The sequence below is a fragment of the Pseudophryne corroboree genome (assembly GCF_028390025.1).
Source record: "Pseudophryne corroboree isolate aPseCor3 chromosome 3 unlocalized genomic scaffold, aPseCor3.hap2 SUPER_3_unloc_20, whole genome shotgun sequence".
NCBI classification, from domain to species: Eukaryota; Metazoa; Chordata; class Amphibia; order Anura; family Myobatrachidae; genus Pseudophryne; species Pseudophryne corroboree.
Genome location: NW_026967509.1, coordinates 417,280 through 442,953, shown reverse-complemented (window position 1 = coordinate 442,953; position 25,674 = coordinate 417,280). Strand labels below are relative to the sequence as shown.

At 45.8% G+C, this 25,674-nt stretch overlaps 1 protein-coding gene across 1 annotated transcript in view; it reads right to left on the bottom strand.

Annotated features, from left to right (window-relative positions):
• The window catches only part of LOC134983660 (uncharacterized), a 211,576-nt gene that overhangs the window by 8,471 nt on the left and 177,431 nt on the right, over positions 1–25,674 (bottom strand). The window contains exons 10-12 of the mRNA XM_063949327.1: positions 19,237–19,437; positions 17,956–18,008; positions 13,334–13,796 (exon numbers count right to left, since the gene is read on the bottom strand). Coding sequence (XP_063805397.1) covers positions 13,334–13,796; positions 17,956–18,008; positions 19,237–19,437 — 717 coding nt within the window. The remainder of the gene's footprint in view (positions 1–13,333; positions 13,797–17,955; positions 18,009–19,236; positions 19,438–25,674) is intronic.

Sequence of the window (25,674 nt, the reverse complement as noted above, 5' to 3'; positions counted from 1 at the left end):
GGTTGTTATCCTCTCGTTTCAAAAAGGCTACTGGACGTGCACTGAGGACGAGGCTGCCAGTGTGCTGAGTGAGGATTGTCTGGACGCATTGTGGACACTGGATGACAAGCTTTTCCTGGGAGTGCAGACTTGGTGGCTCTGCTATATAGATACTCCCGCATATATCTGTAATCCTATACTATTGTGGGGACCTAGTGAGATAACATCCTGGCATGTAATAGTTACTGTTTTAGTGTACTGTGTGTGTATATTTACAATAAAGGGCATTTGACACTTTACTAAACTGTTTACCTGAGTGATCTGAGAATCCGTATCCTCACAATTAGTTACTACTTTTTAGATGCCATTTTGTCCATGTGTATCTCCATTTTGTTTATGTATGTCCTCACTGCTCTATATATGTTCACTTTATTAGGATTAGTGGGGAGAATATACACAGCTTTTAGGCTGGATGATTATAATAGATATATGTTCCTATTATCAGCATCTCAGATGGAAAGTGTCTAATAAGATGTTTGGAATATTGTATACATAAGTAGGTGAAGGGACAGTTGTCCAGGATAAGATAAATTATGTTATTAAAGGGGGACCCTGGGGGCGACTGAACTATATTGTTTAAACTACGTAATTGATGACCATCATCTGGGACAGATCATGAAACATCTGAGATAAGAGCTGAGTACTCTAATTTGTTCTTCCTATTACTGTAACGGAGTATAACTTGTTATTTGCAGGTTCTCATTGTTGTAACTTAGATAAATAAATGCTTATCCTTTATGAAATGTCCTGTGTCAGTCTCCATATTTATCACATTGTATCCCAGAACCTGGTCGCTTGAACTTTTCTACCGACAGTAATTTCATGGTCTGATCACACCCCTCTGATAGGGTCCTGGTCGCCTTTTCCCGCTACTCCTCCTTTACCACCTTGGAGATTGCAGGATTATATAGTAACGGATGCTGAAGGCACCAGAATTATGCAAGAGGCCCTGTCCTCCTACTTAGACGTGAACGCTCCTGAAGATACTTCCATTAGGAACCATTGGTGTGCTCTTAAGGCCATGGATCAGAAGCCAGAGAAGGCCGTCATCCAAGTGCCAGGGGACAGGTAATCAGCAGGGAATGTGCAGGATCCTCAATGCTGGTTCCCATACACAAGCTCTATAAATGTATTATATACCTAAGGCGGTGGTAGCAAGACTCAGATGCTGCCAACTCAGTAATAGGAGCCGTTCACTTGCCAATTCCCTGAGGCCGGCTGTTACAGGAGCATGTGGATACATGACAGGGCCTGCACCATATATTTCCTAAGCTTTGTATCATGTGGCATGAGGAACCCTGAGACTGTGCCCTAGCAAGCAGCCGCAACATGCCAGAAATATATGTAGTTATGGTAGACCTACTGTCGATAACGCTATTTATCCTAATTCCACAGTATCCACATGATATACATTGGGATATGAGGTCAGCGGATTGGCACCAATGATCAAAAGCTTTTGGCCTCCCAGAATGCAACGGGCCAGTCCTCTATATCCTCACCTCCTGGCTCAGGAAATTCAGTTGTTTTCCAAAGCTCAAGGCAGGAGCATCATAGAGAGCCCTAATCAGGCAAGAAGAACACACATGCACACACTTCCGTACAAGAAGGAAGAGGTTAGTAAGTGTAAGGATCCTCAAATCAGGTGTGTCAGGGTGGGATCCCTGTGGATACAGTGGACCAAGGAGAAATAGAGTTATCAACAGTAAGTCTACCATAACTACATAATTCTCCTGTAGGGTCCACAGTAATATCCACAGAATATACATTGGGATGTCCCAAAGCAATTTCGTGGAGGGGACGCTCCAGATTGGAAAGGAGAATCCTTTGCCCAAATGCAGCATCCTGAGAGGCAAAGGTATCAAAGGCATAATTCACCAACATTCTCTCACTGTGGACATTATTTATAGAGTACAATATTCAATATCATTTTCATGCTCAAGCTAGGGATGCGCTAAACACCATATCCATATCCATCAAAGGCACAATGTCTAATGAATGTGTTAATGGAAGACCATGTGGCTGCCTTACATATCTGTTCTGCTGAAGCACCACGTTGTGCTGCCCATGACAGACCTACCTTACGAGTAGAGTGAGCAGAGACACTAGCTGGATTAGGGATATCAGCTTGAGAATATGCGTCTGAATCGCCATCCGAAGCCACCTCGCCAGTGTTTGATTGTCAGCAGCCAATCCTCTCGTGAAATCCGTAGAAAATGAAGAGTGTCTGTCTTTCTGATGGCACTGGTACGATCCACGTAGATCCTTGAAGCCCGGACTACGTCCAAAGATGCATCTCCCGCAGAAAGATCTGGCCCTTGGAAGGCTGGGACTACAATTTCTTCGTTAAGGTGGAATTTAGACACCACCTTAGGAAGATAACCAGATCTGGTTCTGAGAACCACTCTGTCTGGGTGAAATATCAGAAAGGAGGGCAACATGACAATGCCCCTAAATCTGAAACTCTTCTAGCTGAGGCAATAGCAGAGTAGAAAGAGAATCTTAGCTGTCAACTATTTAAGATCCACTTACGTCAGTGGTTCAAATGGAGCAATTTGAAGCACCTTTAGGACTATACCTAGATCCCAAGGCGCTGTAGGAGGAACAAATGGAGGTTGGATGTGAAGCATTCCTTGGAAAAAAGTGCAAACATCCTGCAGGTTAGCATTTTTCTTTTGAAACCATACAGTCAATGCTGACTCCTGAACTCTCAAGGAAGCCACCTGTAGACCTTTATCCATTGCTGCCTGAAGGAATGCTAGGACTCTGGGAACTCTGAAAGACCCAGGGTCAAATTTCCTGGCACTGCACCATTGAATATAAGCATGCCATATTCGATGATAAATGCAAGCTGAGGAAGGTTTCTTTGCTCTAAGCATTGTTTTAATTACCTGTTGTGAAAATCCTTTTGCTTTCAGAATGGAAGTCTGAAGAGCCACGCCGTCAAAGACAGCCAATCCAGGTGCTTGTAATAACAAGGACCCTGAGACAGCAGATCTACACGTTGAGGGAGTAGAAACGGAGTATCCACTGACAGCCTCTGTAGATCTGTGTACCAATGTCTTCTGGGTAATCCAGAGCTATTAGCATCATGGCGCCCTTTCCCTGTTTTACCTTTCGCATCACCCTGGGCAACAGGGCGATCAGTGAAAACATAGTCCAGACGAAAGTCCCATCTTAATGACAGGGAATCCACGAAGGTCGCTTTGGGATCGATCCTTTGTCCTTGACCCGTATTCGGGAACTTTGTTGTTATGACGGGACGCCATGAGATCCATCTCCGGCAACCCCAACTTGTCTACCAGAGTCTGGAAGACCTTGAGGTGTAAAGCCCATTCGTTTGCATGAATGGCATGTCGACTGAGAAAATCCGCTTCCTAGTGCCACCGTAACGTGTGGCTCACCTCCTTCATTGCCTTTTGGCTGCGAGTTTCTGATGATTGAGGTACGCTACTGCCAATGCATTATCCGAGCGAATTTGAACTGGTTTCCCCCGAAGAATGTCATTTGCCTGAATGAGTGCCATATATATGGCCCGAAGTTCCAATATATTTATTAGCAGGCAACTTTCTTCCTTGGTCCACTGCCCCTGGAAGCAACATTTTTCCGACACTGCTCCCCAGCCCTGAAGACTGGCATCCGTTGTCAGAACCTCCCAATCTGAGATCCTAAAGGGTCTTCCTTTGTCCAGATGGGATGTCTGTAGCCACCAGGCTAATGACCTCCGTACTTACAGAGGAAGGACCATAGTCTGAGTTTTTATTGTCTGATATAACCCATTACACTTGGAATTTAGCATACTCCACCATGTCGAATGTCGACACCATTGATCCCATCACACGCATAGCTGCGTGAATGGATACAATTTGACTCTGTAGCAGCTCCTGAATCCTTGACTCTATTGTGGTCATTTTGTTCAGAGGTAAAAACACTCTCTGAAGACCAGAATTCAATACAGCCCCCAAGTGCGTCATACGTTGTGATGGAACCAGGGACAACTTTGCCCAATTTATGAGTCAACTGTGACACTGAAGCAATTCCTGAGACTGCACCAGGATTAATAGGTCGTAGAGGTATGGAAAACTCCTTATCCCTTGTCGACGGAGATAAGCCGCCATTACCATCATAATTGTGGTGAACACTCTGGGAGCTGTAGCCAGTCCAAATAGTAGGGCCTGAAACTGAAAGTGTTGCTGGAGGATAGCAAACCTGAGATAGCACTGATTGGACAGTGCTATAGGAACATGCAGGTAATCATCCTGGATATCAAGGGATACCATAAAATCCTCCGGCTCCATGGCCAAAATAATGGAAGGTAAAGTCTCCATATGAAACAGAGGCACCCAAATGTACTTGTTCAGCACCTTGAGATTGAGTATGGGCCGGAATTACCAATTTGGCTTCTGAACTAGAAACATGTTGGAATAGAAACCTTGTCCTTGTTGCGCGAGCACAGGGAATTGGAATTATCATCCCAGATTGAAGCAACTTCTGACCTGCCTGTTGTAAGGCCCTGGCCTTCGTTTGTACGGAAGATGGGCTGGTACAAAAGAACCTTTGTGGAGGGTGTTTCTTGCAGGCAAACGCATAACCATGAGAAACCGCTTCTTGCTCCCAGGCATCTGTGGTGGACTGCTGCCAGATCTGTGCAAAATGATGAAGTCTGCCTCCCACCCTGGAGTCCCCCAGGTGGAGGACCACACCATCAAGCTGATGGCTTATCTTCTGGCTTGGAAGCAGGCCCTCTGCTAATTGCTTTTTAGTCTTACCAGACTTGTCAGATTGGGACTGTTTGCCATAACCCTTCCCTTTTGCTTTTCCCTGGGTCCGAAAGGGCCGAAAAGCTGGAAACCTAGGTTTGGATTTGTGGGTTGAAGGAAACTTCACTTTCTTGGAGTCTGCCTCTGACTCCAAAATACTGTTTAATTCTTTACCAAAAAGAATATCTCCAGTAATAGGCAAAAGACTCTAGAACCTCCTTGGACTCTGAGTCAGCCTTCCATGTACGTAGCCAGACCGCTCTGTGTATCTACTTTGGGAGCCACTCCCTTTTTAAACAGTCCCCAGCTGGAAGAGGATAATGGGAATTTCATTTCCTTTGAATTCTAAACTTCTTACTGGGTGTGACCAAAGCCTCTTGCATAATCTCCGTCAACCGTTCTAACCCCGAAAATTCAGTTCTGACTGTTTTGGGATGTTTAAACACAGGAGCATTGGATTTTAACAAAGGGCTCTGCTGCATCCTATAAGGATAGAATGGCTTTCACAGCACTAATTAGCTCAGGTATAACCACTGAGCTGGGACCTTCATCCTCGTCTCTGTATGCAGACCCAGAATGCGAGGAATCCTCATCCTCCGAAGTGTCCCCATCTGAAACATGTGTAGACTGTGAAGATGTAGTTTCATGTTACCTTCCACAGGCCTTTCAGTCTGTTTTAGTTGAAAGGCTGCAGATTCCTGGACTGGATGTGATAAAACCCAGGGGGAATGTTTCATGTAAGAGTTAACAGGGTAACCTATCATTGGTATAGGAGCTGGCATTATGCGCTCAGCTACACCAAATAATGTCTGTGCAAACGTAGCCCATGGGGGTTCCATCTGAACGTGTGCCTGCCTAGGATTATTCAGGAGGCTTTGGTGAAAGCTAAAACAATTTGCACATAATCCATTCTGAACCAGATCCTGAGAGGTTAACCCAGCTTTGCAGGACAAACATGAAATCAGTGTTGGTGCTGCTGTGGAGAGTGTATCATCCTCACCCTTGCTGCTCTTAGACATGATAAACAAATCACACATTTGTATGGTGTTAACTACACAATTTGTGACTGAAATCAATTAATAGCTTGCTAAAGTGACATGCAATCCGATCCCTCCCTGCCTTGCACCAGCACTGAGGATCTGTATACATGACAGAAATAGTAAAGTCAGCAATCACACTAGCAATCAGTCACAAGTTATACATTAGTATAATAAGCAACATGAGCACATCATCAACTACAGATACATTTCAAGTATGTAGGAGAAACATATTACTGCATTACCTTATATAGGAAACTTAACGTATTCAGTCGCACAGCGAAAGAAACGGCATTAGTTTAAATACTCATATGCATCAGGCACTTATCCAACTACTCGTACCCAATACATTAGTGAACGCTGAGTGGATCCAGACGCAAATAGTCTACACAAACTCCAAGTGCACACAACAGTGAACATAGACGCCCAAGTGAAGACTGATGCACCAGTCACACAGACGCCTATGCTGTGATTGGGTCCTTTAGAAACACAGCATCTCAGACGGAAGCAGCAAATCAGTTCATGGCAGGAAACTCGGAGGAAACTGGTCATGAACCGGGGGAGGGGTGACCAGGTGAGCGTCTTACTCCCCACTGCTGACTTCAACCCCAGGGACACAGGCCTCACACTAATCCCTGGAGTCTATGATCCCTGGAACCTAGCACTGGTGTACTCGAGGTGGCAGCCGCGTCAGCAACTGTTCGGTAGTCTCCCGTACCCCCACGCTATGCGGAACTGACTCCTTACCTTCTCCCCATGCTCCGGCCACAGCCTGTTAACGTCATCTGGACTTGCTAGTACATCCAACACAGACGCCCGCCGAAACAGCACTGTACACATGGGTTAGCGTTCTTGCGACCCGGCGGGGAGTAACTCTTTCTGAGGTGCGTGTAAGATGCTTTTCAGAAAACTCGCTCAAGAAATGTAAGACTATAAAAATAAATGAAATAACAAGCTTAGGGCTGCCAAAATCAGCAACCCAAAGATCGTGGTCCGGCTCCTGCTACACCAACAAAAAAACTGAAATGCCCAAGCCAGAAGGCAGGGATATAGGGGACTGGCCCACTGCATTCTGGGAGGCAGAAAATAAGTTTTTAAACCTACCGGTAAATCTTTTTCTCCTAGTCCGTAGAGGATGCTGGGGACTCCGTAAGGACCATGGGGTATAGATGGGCTCCGCAGGAGACATGGGCACCGTAAAGAACTTTTAGTATGGTTGTGCACTGGCTCCTCCCTCTATGCCCCTCCTCCAGACCTCAGTTAGAGAAACTGTGCCCAGAGGAGATGGACAATATGAGGAAAGGATTTTGTAATCTAAGGGTAAGATTCATACCAGCCCACACCAACCACACTGTATAACCTGGAATATACGCAACCAGTTAACAGTATGAAACAAAAACAGCATCAGTCAAAGACTGATCTCAACTGTAACATAACCCTTACGTAAGCAACAACTATAAGTCTTGCAGATTTAGTGCACACTGGGACGGGTGCCCAGCATCCTCTACAAACTAGGAGAAAAAGATTTTACCGGTAGGTTTAAAATCTTATTTTCTCTTACATCCTAGAGGATGCTGGGGACTCCTTAAGGACCATGGGGATTATACCAAAGCTCCAAACCGGGCGGGAGTGCGCGGATAACTCTGCAGCACCGATTGAGCAAACATGAAGTCCTCATCAGCCAGGGTATCAAACGTGTTTGAACCCGACCAAGTAGCTGCTCGGCACAACTGTAATGCCGAGACGACTCGGGCAGCCGCCCAAGAAGAGCCCACCTTCCTAGTGGAATGGGCCTTTACCGAATTTGCTTACGGCAATCCAGCCGTAGAATGAGCCTGCTGAATCGTGTGACAGATCCAGCGAGCAATAGTCTGCTTAGAAGCAGGCGCGCCAACCTTGTTGGCTGCATACAGGACAAACAGAGCCTCTGTCTTCCTAACCCTAGCCGTCCTGGCAACATAGATTTTTAAGGCCCTGACTACATCCAGGGACTTGGAATTCTCCAAGTCACTTCTAGCCACAAGTACCACAATAGGTTGGTTCATATGAAATGAAGAAACCACCTTACGCACAAATTGAGGACGAGTCCTCAATTCCGCTCTATCCACATGAAAAATCAAGTAGGGGCTCTTGTGAGACAAGGCCGCCAACTCAGACACCCGCCTTGCAGATGCCAAGGCTAATAACATGACCACCTTCTAGGTGAGAAATTTTAATTCAATCGTTTGAAGGGGTTCAAACCAGCGTGATTTAAGGAACTGTAACACCACGTTAAGGTCCTATGGTGCCACTGGTGGCACAAAAGGAGGCTGGATGTGCAGCACTCCCTTTACAAAAGTCTGGACTTCTGGGAGAGAAGCCAATTCCTTCTGAAAGAATATAGATAGGGCCGAAATCTGTACCTTAATGGAGCCTAACTTTAGGCCCATATCCACTCTTGTCTGTAGGAAGTGGAGAAAACGGTCCAGATGGAAATCTTCCGTAGCAACATTCTTGGTTTCACACCAAGATACATACTTCCTCCAGATACGGTGATAATGCTTCACCGCTACCTCCTTCCTAGCCTTTATCAGAGTACGGATAACTTCCTCCGGAATACCTTTCTCCGCTAGGATTCGGTGTTCAACCGCCATGCCGTCAAACGCAACCGTGGTAAGTCTTGGAACATGCAAGGCCCCTGCTGCAACAGGTCTTCCCTGAGAGGAAGAGACCACGGATCTTCTGTGAGCATCTCCTGAAGATCCGAATACCAGGCCCTTTGAGGCCAATCTGGAACACTGAGTATTGTCTGTACTCTTTTTCGTCTTATGATTCTCAGCACTTTTGAGATGAGAGGCAGAGGAGGGAACACACAGACTGACAAACACCCATGGTGTCACTAGGGCGTCTACCGCTACTGCCTGAGGGTCCCTTGACCTGGCACAATACCTCTGAAGGTTTTTGTTGAGGCATGACGCCATCATGTCTATTTAAGGAAGTCTCTGCAAAGACCTCTTGATGAAGTCCCCACTCTCCTGGATGAAGATCGTGTCTGCTGAGGAAGTCTGCTTCCCAGTTGTCAACTCCCGGTATGAAGACTGCTGACAGAATGCTTACATGATCTTCCGCCCAGCGCAGAATTCTGGTGGCTTCCGCCATTGCCACTCTGCTCCTTGTCCCGCCTTGGTGGTTTACATGAGCCACAGCTGTGACGTTGTCTGATTAAATCAGAACTGGAAGGTCACGAAGAAGATACTCCGCTTGACGTAGGCCATTGTATATGGCCCTCAATTCCAGCATGTTGATGTGTAGACAAGCCTCCTGGCTTGACCATAGACCTTGAAAATGTCTTCCTTTTGTGACTGCACCCCATCCTCTGAGGCTCGCATCCGTGGTCACCAGAACCCAGTCTTGAATGCCGAACCTGCGACCCTCTAGAAGGTGAGCACTCTGCAGCCACCACAGGAGAGACATCCTGGCCCTGGGGGACAGGCTTATCCTTTGATGTAGTTGCAGATGGGACCCTGACCACTTGTCCAGAAGGTCCCACTGAAACGTCCTCGCATGGAACCTGCCGAAGGGGATGGTCTCGTAGGCTGCCACCATTTTTCCCAGAACTCGAGTGCATTGATGAACAGACACTCTTTTTGGTTTTAGCAGGTCCCTGACCATGTTCTGGAGATCCTGGGCTTTATCCATTGGTAGAAAAACCCTCTTCTGTTCCGTGTCCAGAATCATGCCTAGGAATGTTAGTCGAGTCGTTGGAATCAACTGCAACTTTGGCAGATTGAGAATCCAACCGTGTTGTTGTAACACTCTCAGGGAGAGCGACACGCTTTTCAGCAATTGATCTCTCAATCTCGCTTTTATCAGGAGATCGTCCAAGTACGGGATAATTGTGACTCCCTGCCTGCGCAGGAGCACCATCATTTCCGCCATCATTTTGGTGAAAATTATCGGGGCCGTGGAAAGCCCAAACGGCAACGTCTGAAACTGGTAATGACAGTCCTGTACCGCGAACCTCAGGTACTCCTGATGAGGAAGAAATATGTGGACATGAAGGTAGGCATCCTTCACGTCCAGCGACACCATAAAATCCCCTCCTTCCAGACTGGATATCACAGCCCGGAGTGATTCCATCTTCAATTTGAACTTTTTTCAGTACAGGTTTAGGGATTTTAGATTTAAAATGGGTCTGACCGAATCATCCGGCTTCGGGACCACGAACAGGGTTGAATAGTACCCTTTCCCCTGTTGGACCAGGGGAACCTTGACAATCACTTGCTGTTGACACAGCTTTTGAATTGCATCTAATACTACTTCCCACTCCGAGGAAGAGGCTGGCAAGGCCGACTTGAAAAATTGGCGTGGGGGCACCTCTTCGAACTCCAGTTTGTAACCTTGGGATACAATTTCCAACGTCCAAGGATCCACGTCTGATAGAACCCAGACCTGGCTGAAGAGTCGAAGACGTGCCCCCACCGGCGCGGACTCCCTCACTGGAACCCCAGCGTTATGCGGTGGATTTAGCAGAAGCCGGGGAGGACTTCTGCTCCTGGAAACTAGCCAAAGCAGGTGTTCTCTTACCTCTGCCCTTACCTCTGGCGAGGAAAGAGGAGCCCCGACCTCTTCTGGACTTATGCCACCGAAAGGACTGCATCTGATATTGTGGAGTTTTCTTTTGCTGTGGGGGAACAAAAGGAAAAAATTTGGATTTACCCGCGGTAGCTGTGGAAAACCAGGTCCGCGAGACCATCCCCAAACAAAACTTCACCATTGTAAGGTAAAACCTCCATATCCTTCTTTGAGTCGGCATCACTCGACCATTGGCGGGTCCACAGAGCTCGTCTTGCCGAAACTGCCATGGAGTTGGCTCTGGAACCAAGCACACCACGTCTCTTTGAGCGTCTCTCATATATAAGACTGCGTCTTTAATGTGACCTAAAGTCAGTAAAATTTTATCCTTGTCCAGGGTATCAATGTCAGCTAATAAGGTATCTGTCCACGCTGCCACTGCGCTACAAACCCATGCCGTTGCTATTGCCGACCTGAGCAAAGCACCCATATGTGTATTAATAGATTTTAAGGTAGTCTCCTGTCTACGATCCGCAGGATCCTTGAGGGCTGCGGTGTCTGGAGACGGTAGCGCCACCTTCTTGGACAGAGGTGTTAAAACCTTGTCCACCCTGGGCGAGGATTCCCACCGTACCCTGTCCTTTGCAGAGAAAGGATACGCCATAAGGATACGCCAAGGGAATGGGCAGTTTTTTGTCTGGAGTTTCCCAAGCTTTTTCAAATAATTAGTTCAGTTCATGAGATTGGGGAAAGGTTACCTCCGGTTTCTTTTCCTTATACATGCGCTACCTCGTGTCAGGGACAGAGGGGTCATCTGTGATATGCAAAACATCTTTTATTGCAATAATCATTTAATGAATACTTTTGGCCACCTTTGGGTGTAACCTTGCCTCATCATAGTCGACATTGGAGTCAGAATCTGTGTCGGTATCAGTGTCTGCTATTTGGGATAGGGGACGCTTTTGAGACCCCGACGGGCTCTGTGATCCAGTCAAATCTGTGGATTGACTCCCTGCTGTTTCCCTGGACTCAGCTTTGTCCATTCTCTTATGTAATAAGGTCACGTTTGCATTTAAAATATTCCACATATCATACCAATCATGAGTCGGCATTGCCGACGGACACACCATAATCATCTGCTCCTCCTTGGATGAGCCTTCCGCTTCAGACATGCCGACACACGCGTACCGACACCCCCACAGGGATATATCTATAAGGGGACAGTTCCCCAACAAGGCCCTTTGGAGAGACAGAGAGAGAGTATGCCAGAACACACCCAGCGCCAACTGACACTGGAACCAATTCCCAGATAAAGCGCTTTTATATATATATTAAATGTGATATACACTCACTGCGCCTACATGTGCCCCCCCCCCCTTCTCTCTCTTTCAGCCCTGTGTCACCGTTCTGCAGGGGAGAGTCCGGGGAGCCAGCTTCTCTGCAGTGCTCTGGGGAATGTATATATCTACTGCCTCCGCAGCCCATATATAAAAAAATGCCAGAGGTTTATATTGCTGTTCACGGCGCCCCCTCTATGCCCTGCACCCATCAGTGCCTGTCAGTGTGTAATGTGTGGGAGCAATGGGAAGGTCTGAAGTCTTCTGCCGCCTTTGAAGTCTTTTATCTTCTATCTTCCGGCTCTGCGAGGAGGAGGACGGCGCGGCTCTGGTACGAACTGCGGGGGGAGACCTGTGTTCCGATCCCTCTGGAGCTAATGGTGTCCAGTAGCCTAAGAAGCAGAGCCTATCATTTAAGTAGGTCTGCTTCTCTCTCCTCAGTTCCACGATGCAGGGAGCCTGTTGCCAGCAGTGCTCCCTGAAAATAAAAAAACCTAACAAAATTATTTTATCAGAGAAACTCAGTAGAGCTCCCCTGTAGTGCACCCAGTCTCCTCTGTGCACAGGATCTAACTGAGGTCTGGAGGAGGGGCATAGAGGGAGGAGCCAGTGCACACCCATACTAAAAGTTATTTTATTAAGAAAAAGTTCTTTAATTAAGAAAGTTCGTTTATTATTAAAGTTTTATTATTATGAGATACACCAGAGAGTGTGGGGAGGAGACTGGTCAGATCTCTGGGCTGGTAACACACAGTGACATGATGTGAGGGAGAGCAGGAGTATAATAGGGGCTGATGGCTCCTGATGTATGAGATACACCAGAGAGTGTGGGGAGGAGACTGGTCAGATCTCTGGGCTGGTAACACAGTGACATGATGCGAGGAGGAGAGCAGGACTATAATAGGGACTGATGGCTCCTGATGTATGAGATACACCAGAGAGTGTGGAGAGGAGACTGGTCAGATCTCTGGGCTGGTAACACACAGTGACATGATGTGAGGGGAGAGCAGGAGTATAATAGGGGCTGATGGCTCCTGATGTATGAGATACAACAGAGAGTGTGGGGAGGAGAATGGTCAGATCTCTGGGCTGGTGACACACATTGACATGATGTGAGGGGAGAGCAGGAGTATAATAGGGGCTGATGGCTCCTGATGTATGAGATACACCAGAGAGTGTGGGAGGAGACTGGTCAGACCTCTGGGCTGGTAACACACAGTGACATGATGTGAGGGGAGAGCAGGAGTATAATAGGGGCTGATGGCTCCTGATGTATGAGATACACCAGAGAGTGTGGGGAGGAGAATGGTCAGATCTCTGGGCTGGTGACACACATTGACATGATGTGAGGGGAGAGCAGGAGTATAATAGGGGCTGATGGCTCCTGATGTATGAGATACACCAGAGAGTGTGGGGAGGAGACTGGTCAGATCTCTGGGCTGGTAACACACAGTGACATGATGTGAGGGGAGAGCAGGAGTATAATAGGGCAGATACATTTCCCTCATTAGTTTGTACTGACAGAGGAGAGTGTAGGATAAGAGATTGCTGTAGTGACTGATAAAGGAGAATATGTGATTCTTTTCTGTAATAAGTGTTTATTACTCACCTGTGCTGATATCTGTAGGGATTTCCTCCTCCTTACACTGCTGATCACCCTTCAGATACGTCTCTTCTTCTCCCTCTAGATCTTCAGCCTTTATATCAGTCACATACGTCTCTTCTTCTCCCTCTAGATCTTCTGCCTTTATATCAGTCACATACGTCTCTTCTCCCCCTATATCTTCTGCCTTTATATCAGTCACATACGTCTCTTCTTCTTCCTCTATATCTTCTGCCTTTATATCAGTCACATACGTCTCTTCTTCTCCCTCTGTATCTTCTGTCTCTATATCAGTCACATACGTCTCTTCTTCTCCCTCTATATCTTCTGCCTTCATATCAGTCACATACGTCTCTTCTTCTCCCTCTATATCTTCTGCCTTCATATCAGTCACATACGTCTCTTCTTCTCCCTCTATATCTTCTGCCTTTATATCAGTCACATACGTCTCTTCTTCTTCCTCTATATCTTCTGCCATTATATCAGTCACATACGTCTCTTCTTCTTCCTCTATATCTTCTGCCTTTATATCAGTCACATACGTCTCTTCTTCTCCCTCTATATCTTCTGCCTTTATATCAGTCACATAAGTCTCTTCTTCTCCCTCTATATCTTCTGCCTTTATATCAGTCACATACGTCTCTTCTTCTCCTTCTATGTCTTCTGTTTTAATATCAGACAGACGTTCTACCTAAAACACACAAAAAAACCCACTATAATGATATTTGCATACAGTCAGTTTAAACTGAGGTGAAAAATAGTTATGGTAGACTTACCGTTGATAACTCTATTTCTCCTAAGTCCACAGTATCCACAGGATATACATTTGGATATGAGGTAGCGTCAGCGGATTGGCACCAACGATCAAAAGCTTTCGGCCTCCCAGAATGCAACAGGCCAGTCCCCTAAATCCCCCCCTCATGGCTCAAGTAATTCAGTTGTTTTCCAAAGCTCAAGGCAGAAGCATCATAATGAGCCCTAATCAGGCGAGAAGAACACACATGCACACCCTTCCGTACAAGATGGAAGATGTTAGTAGGTGAAAGGATCCTCAAATCAGGTGCGTCAGGGTGGGATCCCTGTGGATACTGTGGACTAAGGAGAAAGAGTTATCAACGGTAAGTCTACCATAACTATAATTTCTCCTGCAGGGTCCACGGGTTATCCACAGGATAACATTGGGATGTCCCAAAGCAAATTTAGTGGGTGGGACGCTCCTGATTGGACAAGAGAATCTTTTGCCTGAATTCAGCGTTCTGCGGTATTAAAGGCATAATGTCTAATGAATGTGTTAATGGAAGACCATGTGGCTGCCTTACATATCTGTTTAGGTGAAGCACCACGTTGTGTTGCCCATGACGGACCTACCTTACGAGTAGAGTGAGCAGAGATATTAGCCAGAATAGGGAGTTCAGCTTGAGAATATGCTTCTGAAATAGTCATCCGAAGCCACCTCGCCAGTGTCTGCTTGTCAGCAGGCCATCCTCTCTTGTAAAATCTGTAGAGAACAAAGAGAGTGTCTGTCTTTCTGATGGCACTGATATGATCCACGTAGATCCTTAAGGCACGAACTATGTCCAATGATGCATCTTCCGCAGAAAAGTCCGTCCCTTGGAAGGCTGGGAAAATAATTTCTTTGTTAAGATGGAATTTAGACACCACTATAGCAAGATAACAAGATTTGGTTCTAAGAACCGCTTATCTGGATGAAAAATCAGAAATGGAGGACGACATAATAATGCCCGTATCGGACACTCTTCTAGCTGAAGCAACAACCAGTAGAAAGAGAGCTTTAGCTGTCAACCATTTAAGATCCACCTGCTTTAGTGTTTCAAATGAAGCAACTTGAAGTGCCTTTAGGACTAAACTTATATCTCAAGGCACTGCAGGGAGGTTGGATGTGAAGCGTTTCCTGGAAGAAAGTGCAAACATCCTGCAGGTTAGCAATTTTCTTTTGGAACCATACAGACAATGCTGACTCCTGAACTTTCAAGGAAGCCACATGTGGTCCTTTGTCCATTCCTGCCTGAAGGAATGTTAGGACTCTGAAAGACCAAGGGTCAAATTTCCGGTCACTGCACCACTGAATATAGGCTTGCCATATTCGGTGATAAATGCGAGCTGAGGAAGGTTTCCTTGCTCTAAGCATTGTTTGAATTACCTGTTGTGAGAATCCTCTTGCTTTCATAATGGAAGTCTCAAGAGCCACGCCGTCAAAGACTGCCGATCCACATGTTTGTGAAAAAAAAGACCCTGAGACAGCAGATCTGGATGTTGAGGGAGTAGAAATGGAGCATCCATCGACATCCTTTGCAGATCTGTGTACCAATGTCTTCTGTGCCAAGCCGGAGCTATTAGTATCACGGTGCCCTTTCCCTGTTTTTTATCTCGCATCACCCTAGGTAACAGGGCGATTGGTGAAAACACATAGGCCAGACAAAATTCCCATCTCACTGACATCCACAAAGGTCGTCCTGGGATCCTTTGTTCTTGACCAGTACGCATGAACTTTATTCTTCTGACGGGATGCCATGAGATCTATCTCCGGTAACATCCACTTGTCTACCAGAATCTGGAACACCTCGGGGTGTAAGGCCCATTCATTTGCATGAATGGCGTGTCGACTGAGAAAATCTGCTTCCCAATTTAGGACTCCCGGAAAAAACACTGCAGACAAGGCTGGATGATGAAGTTCTGGCCACCTTAACGTGCGGCTTACATCCTTCACTGCTTTTTGGCTACGACTTCCTCCTTGATGATTGAGGTATGCTACTATTGTTGCATTGTCCGAGCGAATTTCAACTGGTTTCCCTTGAAGAATGTCCTTTGCCTGAATGAGTGCTATATAAATGGCCCGAAGTTCCAATATATTTATTGTCAGGCAACTGTCTTTCTTGGGCCACTGCCCTTGGAAGCAACTTCTTCCTGACACTGCTCCCCAACCCTGAATACAGGCATCTGTTGTCAGAATTTCCCAATATGATATTCAAAAGGGTCTCCCTTTGTCCAGATGGGTTGTCTGCAGCCACCAGGCTAATGATCTCCTTAATTCCAGAGGAAGGACTATAGTCAGAGTTTTTATTGTCTGATGAAAACCATTCCATTTGGAAAGGATCAGACATTGTAGAGGCATCGAATGGAACTGAGCATATTTCACCATGTCGCATGTCAACACCATCAAACTCATCACACACACTGCTGCGTGAGTGGATACCCTTTGACTGTGTAGTAGCTCCTGAATCCTTTACTGAATTTTGTACATTTTATTCAGAGGTAAAATTATTCTCTGAAGACCCGAATCCAACACAGCCCCCAAGTCAAAAAAATGTATTTGCACCTGGCGCTAATCACTAAACCCAGTGAAAGCAGCTGAACTCTGAGGGATGATCCGAAAAACCCTCCAAGAAAGAATATACAGACAAAGAATGAGACAGCGCTACCCACTTTGGTTATGAGATTTAAATTTATCTTTTTATAATGTACATACACAAAGATGACAAAAAAGAAATAAATATAATAAATACAAACAAAAAGATACCGGCCAGTATCACATTAATGATTAATCAAATAAAAATATAATCATAAAATATAATTCTTCTTAAAAATTGCCCTAGCAAATTGATGACAAGATTATAAATAGCTCTGGACTTTATAATGGTAAGTGCTATGCTAACAGTCCCGGTAATTAGCACAATGATTTACTATACCCCAATGAGCGAACATATATTTCCTTATCCGAGCAGCCTTTCAATCATCCATATCTGGCACAATTCTCCCAGCCCAGATGGAAGGAGCACACTTTTAAAATAATGTCCTATAAGATTTGTAAAGATAGACAGCCAATTTCCAGTGACAGAAGCAGAGTTAGTAGATTAGCTTAGCCCTTTTTTTGCATTGATCCAGGATTAGTGCACATATAGCCAACGCACTCAAAATAGATGTTATCCTTTCTGGCTGCACAAGCTAGCAGCATATGAATCAAAGGGTCACCAAAGCTTCATTTCACTCTTAACCCTGTGCACTGGGGTATGAGTGATGACAGCTCATCGGCCGGTAAATGTAAGTTGTGAGCTCTCCACCTGGTATTGCAAGGGGTGAGAGGCTTACTCTTTAACTCACGGTACTTTGTCTTTATCCCTCTCAAACGCGTTTTTCCGCCTCAGGGTCCGTTTTCAGTGGCTTCATCAGTGTCAGATCAAGCGCTCAAGTGAGTAATCCGCTGTGACGGAACCAGGGACGACTTTGCCCAATTTATGAGCCAACCGTGTCTCTGTAAACAAGCTATTGTCTGTTGCAGATGACACTGAAGCAATTCCTCAGATTGTGCCAGGATTAATAGGTTGTAGAGGTATGGAAAACTCCTTATCCCTTGCCGACGGAGATAAGCCGCCATTACCACCATAATTTTGCTGAATACTCTAGGAGCTGTGTCCAGTCCAAATGGTAGGGCCTGAAACTGAAAATATTGCTGGAGGATAGCAAACCTGAGATAGCACTGATAGGACAGTGCTATAGGAACATGCAGGTAATCATCCTGGATATCTAGAGATACCATCAAATCCTCCAGCTCCATGGCCAAAATAATGGAACGTAAAGTTTCCATATGAAACCGAAGCACCCAAATGTACTTGTTCAGCATCTTGAGAATGAGTATGGTCGATCTCAATTTTCTGTTTCTGAACTAGAAACAGGTTGAAATAAAAACCTTGGGGCAAATTTACTAAGATGGGAGTTCTATTTAAGATGGGATGTTGCCCATAGCAACCAATCAGATTACAGGTATTATCTTCTAGAAGGTGCTAGATAAATGAGAAGTAGAATCTGATTGATTGCTATGGGCAACATCCCATCTTAAATAGAACTCCCATCTTAGTAAATTTACCCCCTTGTCCTCATTGTGCAGGGGAACTGGAATTATCACTCCTGACTGAAGCAACTCCTGAAATAGCCCTGATCTTCGTTTCCAATGAAGATGGGCTGGTACAAAAAAAACCTTTGAGGAGGGTGTTTCTTGAAAGCAAACGCATAACCGTGAGATACCGCTTCTTGCACCCAGGCATCTATGGTGGACTGCTGTCAGACATGTGCAAAATGAAGAAGTCTGCCTCCCACCCTGGGGTCCTCCAGGTGGAGGACCACACCATCAGGCTGATGGCTTATCTTCTGACTCTGGTAGCCCAATGCTTTTTAGTCTTCCCAGACTTGTCAGATTGGGACTGTTTAGCATAACCCTTTCCTTTTCCTTGAGTTCAAAAGGGCAGAAAAGCTGGAAACCTAGGTTTGGATTTGTGTGTGGAAGGAAACTTCACTTTCTTGGAGTCTGCCTCTGACTACAAAATAATGTTTAATTCTTTACCAAAAAGAATATCTCTAGTAAAAGGCAAAGACTCTAGAACCTCCTTGGACTCTGAGTCAGCTTCCCATGTACGTAGCCAGACCGCTCAGCGAGCTGCTACTGCTGAGGCTGATGCTCGAGAGACAATAGTACCCATGTCCAAGGCTGCTTCTTCCATAAACATAGCCGTCTGTTTAATATGTGCAATATGGGATTTTTGCTCTCTAGATGCCAATGAAAGATCATCCTCCAATGCATCAGCCCAGGCCACCACTGCTTTTGCCATCCAGGCTGAAGCCATGGCTGGTCTTATGACTGCCTCAGACAGGAAGAAAATGGTTTTAAAAAACCCCATCTATTTTCCTATCCATGACATCATTTAATGATGTTGAAGGCAGAGGTAATGTAGATTTTCACACCAGTTGAACAACGTGTATCAACTTTGAGAGCCACCTCTCTTTATAAACAGTCCCCACCTGGAAGAGGATAATGGGAATTCCTTTTCTTTGGAATTCTAAACTTCTTACTGGGTGTTACCCAAGCCTCTTGCATAATTTCCGTCAGCTGCTCTGACCCAGGAAATTCAGTCCTGTTTTGGGACGTTTAAACACAGGTGCCTTGAATTTTAACAAAGGCTCTGCTGCTTCTTGTAAGGATAGAAAGGCCTTCATAGCACTAATTAGCTCAGGTTTGTCCACTGAGCTGAGACCTTTATCCTCATCTCTGTATGCAGACCCAGAGTGCGATGAGTTCTCATCCTCCGAGGTATCCCCATCTGAAACATGTGTAGACTGTGAAGATGTTGTTTCATGTCTATCTGATTTACTTTCCATCAGCCTTTCAGCCTGTTTTTGTTAAATGGCTGCAGATACCTGTACTGATATGATAAACCCCAGGTGGAATGTTGCATGTAAGGGTTAATAGTATAACCTAACCCTGGTATGGGAGATGGCATTATCCACTCAGCTATACTGGATAATGACTGTGCAAACGTAGCACATGGGGGCTCCATTTCAACCTGTGCCTGCCTCGGATTATTTAAGAAGCTTTGGTGAGAGCTAAAACAATTTGCACATAATCCATTTTGAACCAAATCCTGAGAGGTTACAAGACAAACATGAAATTAGTGTTGGTGCAACTGTGGAGAGTGTATTCTCCTCACACTTGCCTCTTTTAGACATGATAAACAAATCACACATCTGTACACAATTTGTGACTGAAATCACTTTAAAACTTATTAAAGTGACATACAATCCGATCCCTCCCTGCTTTGCACCAGCATTGAGGATTGAAATACACAAAAAACTGACAGAATTATAGTAAAGTCAGCAATCATACAAGCAATCAGTCACAGGTTATACATTGGTATAGTAAGCAATATGAGCACATATTCAACTACAGACACATTTCAGGTATATATGAGAAACATTACTGCATTACCTTATATAGGACTTTAAACGTATTCTAGAACAGCGAAAGAAACAGCAGTAATACTTTACAGACTCATATGCATCAAGCACTTACAGTATTCAAATATTCATACTTAAAGGTAGACAGAGACTCAGTGCTGTATCACCTGGCTCAGGAGAGTGGGATACAGGGAGACGTCACCCCGCTTCCAGGATCGATCAATACGTTAGTGAACGCTGAGTGGATCTAGACGCTATTAGTGACCTACAGTGAACAGACGCCCAAATGAACACCGACGCACAAGTCACACAGCCGCCTAAGCTGCGACTGGGTCCTTTAGATACAAAGCGTCTCAGACGGAAGCAGGAAATCAATTCATGGTGGGAAACTCGGAGGAAACTGGTCATGAACCGGGAGAGCATCTTACTCCCCAATGCTGACATCAACCCCAGGGATCCCAGCCTTATACTACTCCTGGAGCCTATAATACCTGAGGCCTAGCGCTGGTGCACCCAGGGTGGCAGCCGCGTCAGAGACTGTTTGATAGTCTCCTCCCAAAACAGTGCGGCTGTGTCTCGCGTTTCCCCGCTTAACAGAACCGATGCCTTACCTATTCCCTGTGCTCCGGGCACAGCCTGGTAATGTCTGCTGGACTTGCTAGTACATCCTACACAGACGCCCTCCGAAACAGCAATGTACTCATGCGTAAGTGTTTTTGCGACCCGGCAGGAATTGTTGGAGCGACTCTTTCTAAGGTACGAATCACTCAAAAAAGAGTAAGACTCTAAAATAAAAAAACAGAAGCCCTCTGACCATGGTCTGGCTCCTGCCGCACCAAACAAAAAACTGATTTGCCTGATGTAGGCGATAGAATAGGATATAGGCCCATTGCATTCTGGAAGGCCAAAAGCTTTGATCGTTGGTGCCAATCCGCTGTCGCTGCCTCATGTCCCAAAGTTATACTGTGGATAACCTGTGGACCCTGCAGGAGAAAGTATAACATCAGTGCAAAATACACACACAGCGTCTTTACAGATCAGAGGGACAGTAACTTTGGTATATGGGCGAGACCCTAAATCCCACCTACCTGATCCTCCTGTGCGGTCCTGTGATTCTCCTCTGTACAATCCTGGGAATACAGAGGACGGGGACATCTCTCTGGGGTATCTCTGTTACTGGGCCCATCTGTAGGAGACACACAGTGACTGAGTACAGTATATATATATATATATATATATATATGTGATTATCAGATGATGTGTGTATATAGGGGACCCCCATACCTGCTCTCCCCTGTACAATACATGACAGTCTCCTCTTACCCAGTGATGTGAGGGGCCGGTGATTCTCCATCATCACGTCCTTGTATAGACCCCTGTGTTCCTCTATATACTCCCTCTCCTGCATGGAGACATAGACAGTGACATCCTGACACCTTATATGAACCTGACACACACAGTGATACAGTCATCACCCAGACACATCCCCTGGTGTTACTGTATAATACCCCATTCCCAGCAGTCACCTCTCCAGTCATCACCCAGACACATCCACTGGTGTTACTGTATAATGTCCCATTCCCAGCAGTCACCTCTCCAGTCATCACCCAGACACGTCCCCTGGTGTTAATGTATAATGTCCCATTCCCAGCAGTCATCTCTCCAGTTATCACCCAGACACATCCCCTGGTGTTACTGTATAATGCCCCATTCCCAGCAGTCACCTCTCCAGTCATCACCCAGACACATCCCCTGGTGTTACTGTATAATACCCCATTCCCAGCAGTCACCTCTCCAGTCATCACCCAGACACATCCACTGGTGTTACTGTATAATGTCCCATTCCCAGCAGTCACCTCTCCAGTCATCACCCAGACACGTCCCCTGGTGTTACTGTATAATGTCCCATTCCCAGCAGTCATCTCTCCAGTTATCACCCAGACACATCCCCTGGTGTTACTGTATAATGTCCCATTCCCAGCAGTCACCTCTCCAGTCATCACCCAGACACGTCCCCCGGTGTTACTGTATAATGTCCCATTCCCAGCAGTCACCTCTCCAGTCATCACCCAGACACATCCCCTGGTGTTACTGTATAATGTCCTATTCCCAGCAGTCACCTCCCCAGTCAACACCCAGACACATCCCCTGGTGTTACTGTATAATGTCCCATACCCAAAAGTCACCTCTCCAGTCAGCAGCTGAATCGTCTTGTTGGCGAGTTCCAGGATCTTTTGGTTATTGTGTCTCATGTATCAGTGAGTGAGGTGGAGGCACAGTGATAGGGCTCTGGGTTCTGCTCAGTCCCTCTAACACAATGCGATCGGATGTCTTCTTTACCACTGTTTAACCCTGTGAAATAGGGGAGACATCAATATCCCTGTAAATACTGCCAGATCCCCTCACCTCCCTGTATTATAACTATAGATATAAGTGATATCACTGTGATGCTCCCAGATCCCCCCACCTCCCCAGTCATGTCCCTGTATTATTACTATAGATGTAAGTGATGTCACTGTGACACTCCCAGATCCCATCACCTCCCCAGTCATGTCCCTGTATTATTACTATAGATATAAATGACGTCACAGTGACACTCCCAGGAGTGTGATATACATTTTCTTCATACTGCTCCAATTATCATCTGTTACACATGCCAGGGATATTATGGTCTCTGCTTTAATATATCCTAAAATTTTAGCAAAATTTTCAATCTCCACAATTACATATAATAAAACAAATAGTAATAATAATAATAATAATAATAATAATAACGACACTAAAGGCTGCACCCCAGTATAAAAATAATAACACATGTCTTTAAAAGCAGGACACCTCAGACCATTTATCCTCTATTGTAGGATATCACCACCACTCACAATGTATAATAACAATACCAGGACACCACAAGTTGCTGTCCCTGTATAATAATAACAGTACACAAAAACCTGCTCCCTCTGTATAACACTAATAACAAGAGGACACCACAGGCTGCAACCAATGCAAAATAATGATAATAATAGGACACCACAGGCTGCTCCCACTGTATAATACTTATAATAATAATAATATTAATAATAATAATAATAATAATAATAATAACAAAAACAACAACTGGACACCATAAGCTGCTCCTCCTGCATAATAATAATAATAATAGGACACCACAGGCTGCTCACCCTGTATAATAATAATGAGGACACCACAGGCTGCTCCTCCTGTATAATAATAATATTAATAATAATACACCACAGGCTACTCCTCCTGTAAAATAATAATAATAACTGGACACCACAGGGTGCTCCCCCTGTATAATAATAATAATAACAGGACACCACAGGCTGCTCCCCCTGTATAGTAATAATAACAGGACACCACAGGCTGCTCCCCCTGTCTAATAATAATTACAGGACACCACAAGCTGCTCCCACTGTATAATAATAATAATAACAGGACACCACAGGCTGCTCCCCCTGTACAGTAAGACGCCATTACCTGATCTCCACAGACACTGGGAGGCTGCAACAGGCGATGAAAACTCACTTCCTGTATATGGACCGCACAGTACGGAAGTAAGGTGGAACGCACAGGCCGGAAGTAGGGCATGATTGGCAAAGGCTGCTTACGGGTTACTAGCCCCTCCCCTCCTTCACCACGCCCTCTGTAATTACTATTAACATAAATGTCCTCATTGCGGAGTGCCGGCGGCCATTTTCTTGTAGACCAGTCCGGCAGCAGCAATAGGATTCCTGGCCGTGTAGTGACGTCAGGAGCGGCGGCCATTTTCCCCTGGTCTGAGCTCCGCCTTCCTTCTATCATTCCCACAAGGCAGCAGGAGCAGAGAGCAGCCATTGCTGTGTCTGGCAGCAGGTAATGATATTATTATTATTATTATTCTATAGACTGAGCAGCTCTGGTGTCAGGTTCTGTACTACAGGGGGAGCAGCCTCTGGTGCCTTGTTATAGTGCAGCTGGAGCAGCCTCTGGTGCTGCATTATCCCTGTACAGGTGGCTGACACTCTAGTGTCCTATTACTGTAATACAGGTGGTGCAGACCCCGCCGTTACCGTAATACAGGTGGAGCAGACCCCGCCGTTACCGTAATACAGAGGGCGCACATTCCGCCATTACCGTGATACAGGTGGCGCAGACCCCGCCGTTACCGTAATACAGGTGGAGCAGACCCCGCCGTTACCGTAATACAGAGGGCGCACATCCCGCCATTACCGTGATACAGGTGGCGCAGACCCCGCCGTTACCGTAATACAGTTGGCGCAGACCCCGCCGTTACCGTAATACAGAGAGCGCACATCCCGCCATTACCGTGATACAGGTGGCGCAGACCCCGCCGTTACCATTATTCTATACATATAATGGCATTGTACTATACAGGGGAGCGCTATGTGTTGTCCTACTCTACAGGGGGAGTGACCTGTGTTGCCCTTTTATACAGGGGGAGGTGCCTGTGGTGTCTTGTTACTATATTAATATAGGGTGAGCGGCATGTATTGTCTTTCTATACAGAAGGAGTGGCCTGTGTTGTCATAATATACAGGAGTAGCATCCTGTGTTGTCATAATATGCAGGGGGAGCGGCCTGTGTTGTCATAATATACAGGTGTAGCATCCTTTGTTGACATAGTATACAGGGGGAGCAGCCTGTGTTGTCATAGTATACAGGAGGAGTGGCCTGTGTTGTTATAAAATACAGTGGGTAGCATCCTGTGCTGTTTTAGTATACTGGTGTAGCATCCTGTGCTGTCATAGTATACAGGGGGAGCGGCCTGTGTTGTCATAATATACAGGTGTAGCATCCTGTGTTGACATAGTATACAGGAGGAGCATCCTGTGTTGTCATAATATACAGGGGTAGCATCCTGTGTTGTCAAAGTATACAGGGGGAGCGGCCTTTGTTGTCATAATAGAAGGAGGGGTAGCCTGTGTTGTTATAATATACAGGGGTAGCATCCTGTGTTGTCATAATATACAGGGGGAGCTGCCTGTGTTGACATAGTATACAGGGGGTGCAGTCTGTGCTGTCATAGTATACAGGGGGAGCGGCCTGTGTTGTCATAATATGCAAGGGTAGCATTCTGTGCTGTCAAAGTATACAGGGGGAGTGGCCTTTGTTGTCATAATAGACAGGAGGACTGAGAAGGACCCAGAGCCCAATCACGGTGCCTCCACCTCACTCACTGATACATGAGAGACACAGTGACCAGAAGATCCTTGAACTCACTAACAAGATCATTTAGCTGCTGACTGGAGAAGTGACTGCTGGGAATGGGACATTATACAGTAACACCAGGGGATGTGTCCGGGTGATGACTGGAGAGGTGACTGCTGGGAATGGGGAATTATACAGTAACGCCAGGGTACGTGTCTGGGTGATGACTGCAGAGGTGACTGCTGGGAATGGGACATTATAGAGTGACACCTGGGGACGTGTCTGGGTGATGACTGGAGAGGTGACTGCTGGGAATGGGACATTATACAGTAACACCAGGGGATGTGTCTGGGTGATGACTGGAGAGGTGACTGCTGGGAATGGGACATTATACAGTAACACCAGGGGATGTGTCTGGGTGATGACCGGAGAGGTGA